This window comes from Habropoda laboriosa, unplaced genomic scaffold (assembly GCF_001263275.1).
Source record: "Habropoda laboriosa isolate 0110345459 unplaced genomic scaffold, ASM126327v1 scaffold523, whole genome shotgun sequence".
Classification (NCBI taxonomy): Eukaryota; Metazoa; Arthropoda; class Insecta; order Hymenoptera; family Apidae; genus Habropoda; species Habropoda laboriosa.
Genome location: NW_017100752.1, coordinates 326,698 through 333,080, shown reverse-complemented (window position 1 = coordinate 333,080; position 6,383 = coordinate 326,698). Strand labels below are relative to the sequence as shown.

At 31.4% G+C, this 6,383-nt stretch overlaps 1 protein-coding gene across 1 annotated transcript in view; it reads left to right on the top strand.

Annotated features, from left to right (window-relative positions):
- LOC108577174 (long-chain-fatty-acid--CoA ligase 1) overlaps window positions 1-6,383 on the top strand; it is a 25,226-nt gene that overhangs the window by 18,353 nt on the left and 490 nt on the right. The window contains exons 6-7 of the mRNA XM_017940284.1: window positions 5,088-5,309; window positions 5,851-6,168. Of these exons, the coding sequence (XP_017795773.1) occupies window positions 5,088-5,309; window positions 5,851-6,168 (540 nt within the window). The remainder of the gene's footprint in view (window positions 1-5,087; window positions 5,310-5,850; window positions 6,169-6,383) is intronic.

The window sequence follows — 6,383 nt, the reverse complement described above, 5'->3', positions numbered from 1 at the left end:
GTTTCTCTATTTATTTAATAAGAAAATTAGAAAAATTTAGTTTTCAGAAAATTACAAACATAATTGAACCAAAATTTGCGAGTGTTTATCATGACTGATACGATAATTATCAAATTATTTTCATTATTTATTTCAGAATACCCAAACAGTATATTTATATTTTACTAGCAAAACAATGGTATAATAAAAAATATAAGGTCATAAATGAAAGCACCTCAGAACTTTTAGGATTTTTCACTGCAGTCGACTTTAGAGTTGCACACAATAAAAGAACGACGTCTTATGACCAGCGATATTTCATTTACAAGTGAGAACTCTGCAAATGTTAATTACTATTTGAAATATTTGGAGTTTCTTCTTGTGTTTGAATGGTCATCGATGTCATAAAACTCATTTAAACGGCGAAACTACATTCGTTAGCCGGTTTTTCCTAATTACGGACAAATGTACAGTTGGTGGAAGCAATACAGCGAGGTCATAAAATCCGCCAGGCCTGGAGTTTCGTTTTACTGCTGTTCGATGTCAATTAGGAATTGTTCCTTGAATTTTAGAATATTTGAAAAATTTATCTATGGATAGGAATGATAAAAATTACGTATAAAAATTTTTTCGTACCGCCATACATAGGTAGAGAATATTTTTTGATATTTTATGAATTAGGTTTCCTATTTGACGTGGAACTAAATTTTCTCGAGATATGTTATTCGGTATCTGCACTTGAGTATTTCCATATCCTCTGTATAAATGATTTTAAAAGTATTTCAATGCATCACTTTGAGATTTTAAGCTCTTCTGACTAAATACTTTTAATATCTTTTTTGATATCCATTCGTTTGTACCATAATCCTCATTTGGAGAATAATGAAAAATCACGTAAAATTTAAAAAAATATAAAAATTTTCTTGAAAATAAAATTAGGTACAGTAATTTTCAAAATGAAACCTAGGAAATGAAACCAAGAAACAATAGAAAGAACAATTTGAGAAGAATAGGGGTTAATGCTTTGATCTGAAAATTAAAAATAAAATTTAAGAAATTAACTAAAAAATAGTAGAGATAGTATTTAATATTAAAAATTTGAAATGAAATTTAAGAAATGATTTAAAGAACAATTTGGGAAGAAAATTGAATACTTTGAATTTACTACCTCACTACATCAATTCCATTAACTGTACACAACCTTCTCTCACTTTCTACCTGCACACTGGTTCACGAGCAGGTAAATAAAGATACATGTCATATACCTCTCCATTTAGCCCCTCCAGAAACGTTTTGGAAGGGAAATAACCTAATTTGTCCTACCTGCCAGTGATTAGTAAAAATGTTAGAAGCAGTTTGAATTTTGATCTGTGAACATCGTTTGTACAAGCTTGCATATTTCTACGCTGTCGGTAAATCTTTTGGTGAAACTGGTGTTAGTTTATTAAAATGTTTCGTCCTTGGGAAAGTCCAAGTGTAAAGTCTGTAAATGATGAAAGTGTTGAGCAAACACACGAAGAGTCTGCACTAGAAGAAAATATTTTAGAAAACAGCGAGATAAGTGTTAGAGGTAGAAAAAGACTAGCAGAAGATGTGGAAGATATGTACTTGAAAGTGTGCAGAAATTTAATGAAAGTGGACGGTATTGGAAAAGAAGAAGCGATTGAAAAGAGTGCAAAATTGTTAGAGATCCCGTCAACGACAATGCGAGAGTTGCTTAACTGCGGAATGGTGCAGACGAAGAAACGCACAAAAAGCGGTAAAGCAAACAAAATTAATACGTTTTTTTAATGTTAGAGCGACAAATTAGAAAACGAATTTATCTTTCGTACAAAGAAAATAAATGAAAATTATTCGAGGTTTCGTAACGAAAAAAACTATTTAAGCCTGGTTTAGTACAGAACCCAATTTTTCTCTGATGTCCAAAAATGTTAGTTGCACCATCCTAGAAAAAGGGAAAAGTTTGGGAATTTTTTTATTGGTAACTACTAAATGAAAAGTTTCAATTCTTTCACAGGATATAAATGTAACTTTCAGCTCCTTTCTCCAATTTTTAAAAAGTAAAAATGTTACAAAATGGAGGAGTTATTGCGAAACTTGTTCTGCTAGAGCATTGGTTACTGGTCGCCATCGCTGACAAGGATTGGAACGTCTGAAATAAAAAATTCTTGTTGATTTATAAATAAAAATGTATTATCTACAATGTAGCATACGATTTTTTCGATATCTCAATTATCTAATTTTTTAGAAACGTTTAAGTGGGATTTTTTTGGTGAAAAGAGGTTTCTTCTCTTCAAACTGCCACCATTTCTATAATAATTACAATTTTCGAAAAATCTCACGCTACATTGTAGGTAGTACACTTTTATTTATAAATCAACAAGAATTTCCCATTTCAGACGTTTCAATCCTTGCCAGCAACGGCGAATAGTAATCGATGTTCTAGCAGAAGATGTTCCACAATAACTCCTCCAATTTGTAACATTTTTGCCTTTCAAAAATTGGAGAAAACAGCTGAAAGTGGTATTTATATCCTCCGAAAAAATTGGAATTTTTCATTTAGTAGTTACCTCTGAAAAAAATTCCCAAAGCTGACCTATTTTCAGACGCCTCATGGTGGTGCACCCTGCTAAAATTCGAAAACATTGAAGACGTCACTTAAACTCAGGCACGTCTGTTGTTTAACCTGCATCTTGCCCAAGCAATGTTATATAGCAAACGGAATGCAAGGAGGGGATTAAACGCGTTGTATGTTAACAGACATATCAGCCTGAAGCGGATACATAGTCGGGTCTCGGCGAAAGAGCCGGTCAATAAACGTTCCGTAAATAAATCGTTCGTGCACCCGTTGAGCTGAAGCCGCGGATTATAGTTTTCAGTGAGCTAGAAAAACAAACCGTGCCAGATTAAAAAATAAATCGGCTGAAGGTTATCATCAAGTTTAAACACATTCCTGTTGCTCACATGTACGATTCTTGCAGTAGTCAATTTACAAACAGATTGCAATTTGTCTTTGAACATAGAAGGTGTGTTATAGGAAATTATGCTTGCTGGAGTTTTCAACGTTAAATGACTTTTGAAGAAGTAATTCAAGGAATAATTAGCGCTACGTTAAGTTTTTTTTTTTTAGAATTAAATAAAATAAGAAATATGGAATTAATATATATTGTTAAATACAGAATTAATACCATGTGAGATTCTTTTTGGAATTAAATAGAATTAAATGAATTAAAATTAAGTAAAATAAGAAATGTAGAATTGATATCATGGGAGATTCTTTTTAGAGTGAAATAGAATGAAACAATTTCAAATGAAATGAAATAGGAAGTATAGAATTAAATAAAATAACAGACACAATCACAGAGATCTAAATGAAATTAGTTGAAACCGTGAAAACATTTTAGAAAATTAGTAACATTGGCTTTGCAACAAAATTCTGAAAATTTAAATACACTTTCAAGCCAGTTTTCACACTTCACCCATCTCACTGAAATAAATTGCAGTTACACTTAAAAAAGCAAAAAGCAATACACATTCTAATAAGTATTTATTCAAAGAAAAGGAAATACATCAAAAGACACTACAACAGTAAAGTCTATTTTAACAACAATTCCTTTCTGCCTTATCTTGTACAATAAAATTAAAAGACTAAATTAATTCAATAAACCTATGATATAAAGTAAGAACTACCAACATAAAAATGTAACAATAATAATAAAAACATTTACTTTAATTACACTTAATTAGAACTTAACAAAACATTAAATTTTTTCATACAGTAAATGTTAAATAAATGGCATATTTAAAATAATCTCAGCAATTATGTATTATACAATAATTCATACAGAATAAACCAGTTGATACGAATAGCCAAAAAAAAAAGGAGGAAAAAATATGATAGCAATGATGATCAAAGTAAATCGTTTCGATGAGGTCATTCGATTTCGATCGAGGACTGACTAACGATCAAGTGACACGCGTGGTCACTATTCTTGGCATATTTGCAGGTATCGATGTAGCTAGACGACACCAGCTATTATTTATACGCGGGTGTAGATATATTCCTGTCGGACGAATCCGAGAGAAAAAATGTTGCAACCACGCGCCAAAGCACGTGGCGGGCCACGTCATTTATACAATCAACTATGCAAAACACAATGCATACGTACGTGTGTGTATGCAACTGTTGTAAAATGTTGCATCGTTCCACGCACACTGGCCAATTGTTATATTGATTTATTTAAACATCATCGTTGCACAGTGTTCTGGTATTTCGAGAAACGAACAATGCCTCTAAATTTCACCTGTCGTGAAAATTTTTGGAAATAACTCTGCAAAATACTTTGTGTGGACAATGTTGAATGATTGTACAGGATGACACGGGAAGTCGTTTTGGATAAAATATGCTTTCACAGAGTGTCGCGACTGACATCCTAATATGATGTACATGCAAACAAACAAATAGTACGGTTTATTGAGTGTAATATTTGCAGTCCAAAATGTAGATTTCACGAAAAATATTAGAACCCAATGTTGTGCCGCGTAGAATAATTTTGGAATTGTCTATTGAACCAGTTAGATATATTCGAACGAGTATTTTAAATGTGTGAAATATCTAATCAGTTGAATACCCAATTGATAAACTGCAAATATTTTACACAATACATAATGTATTTTTATGTTACTTTTTTTATATTGTAGCCGCTAATAATCCTTAACGTTGGATGCGACTTTAAATAATAATACATTTTAGAAAATTATTGTTCACTATTTTTGCAAGTTTATTCTCCTTATACATATTATTCCATTAAATCAGAAATTATTCACTAAATTATTGTATGCTCTTTATTGTTACATCTTTTAGGTTCCCTTGTTTTTCCTTGGAAAAACAAAGGTTTATTCACTTTGTGACAACACAGGTTGCATAATAATTGAAAAATATTTGCAACAAGTGTTTTCGAGTATCAACAAGTTTAGTTTGAATATAAATATTCACCGTGGAATATTCCAGATGAATATATATGTTAAAAATATTTCTTTTTTTCTCACACTTTGTAAGAAAAGCTCAAGCTAATCTACTGTTCTTTTGCGTATCTTGCTATTGTTAGGGTGATCATGTACCGGAACACGTGGGACCACCGGTTCCCTGCTGCTGCGTTAAATTAGTGGACGTTCCGGAAATGGAATACTACGCGAGGAAAAACCAAGGTGAAGTGTGCGTGAAAGGTACTAACGTGTTTGTTGGATACTTCAAGGATCCCGAAAGAACTGCACAAGTTATCGACGAATTTGGATGGCATCACACTGGAGACGTCGGCATGTGGTTGCCTGTAAGAAAAGAAATAGAATTTAATTTAATTAGAGATAACACGTGAATATCTATTTTTCAAACTATTAAAAAATCGGAAAGTTTATTGTGCAAAAATTGTTCTCTATGGAAGGAGAAATATAATGTCGATATGGAACTTTTTTGAAAAACTTCAATTTTTCAAATTTTAATTTTATACAATTTTTTTTTAGTGTAGTCATATTTTTACTCTGTTTTATTGCAGGTTTTTTGTTAATCCAACTATCACGTGTAATTTTCTAAGTTTATTCAATTATAACAAATGAAATTAATTTAAAAATTTTTTAAATTCGCATTTATTTTTCCCCTTTTAAGTTACATATCTGTGACGTGAAGAATTTTTTCGCATATTTCGTAGCGCAATGATAATTATTTGTAGTGTCGTATTGCCTTTCATTAATCATTTTTAGAAAACAGATTTTCCCTCGTTGAACAGTATTTCGATAAAGTTTGTTGACGAATAAATTTTCTAAAGTTGCTACAATGTTTCATTAATCACTAACAAGATCCTTTCTTTTTTACAGAACGGAGCGCTCAAAATAATCGATCGAAGAAAACACACTTTCAAATTGTCGCAAGGAGAGTACATAGTTCCAGAGAAAATTGAGAATATTTATTTACGCAGTCAATATGTACATCAAGTGTTCGTTCACGGAGAGTCCCTGAAATCTTGCGTGGTAGGAATAGCAATACCAGATGTAGATGTTGTAAAATGTTGGGCAGTGGAGAACGGTATACCCGGTACCCTAAGCGTGTTATGTGCTAATCCACAAGTTAAACAGTTGATCATGGACGATATGCTCGCGTGGGGAAAAGAAGCTGGTCTCAAATCTTTTGAACAGGTAATGCTAAAATTTTCATTATATTACACATATATATTCTTATTTTAAAAGTGTAAATCACATTGTTTTATAAAAATATTTCATCATGACCATTCAATAGTAACTTACATTATTGTATGAAGATTGAAATATTTGTAAAAGAATATGATTTATATTTAAATAGTTTCAAATAAATTTCAAAGTCTAAAATATCTTATTTTAAGTTTGATCTATGT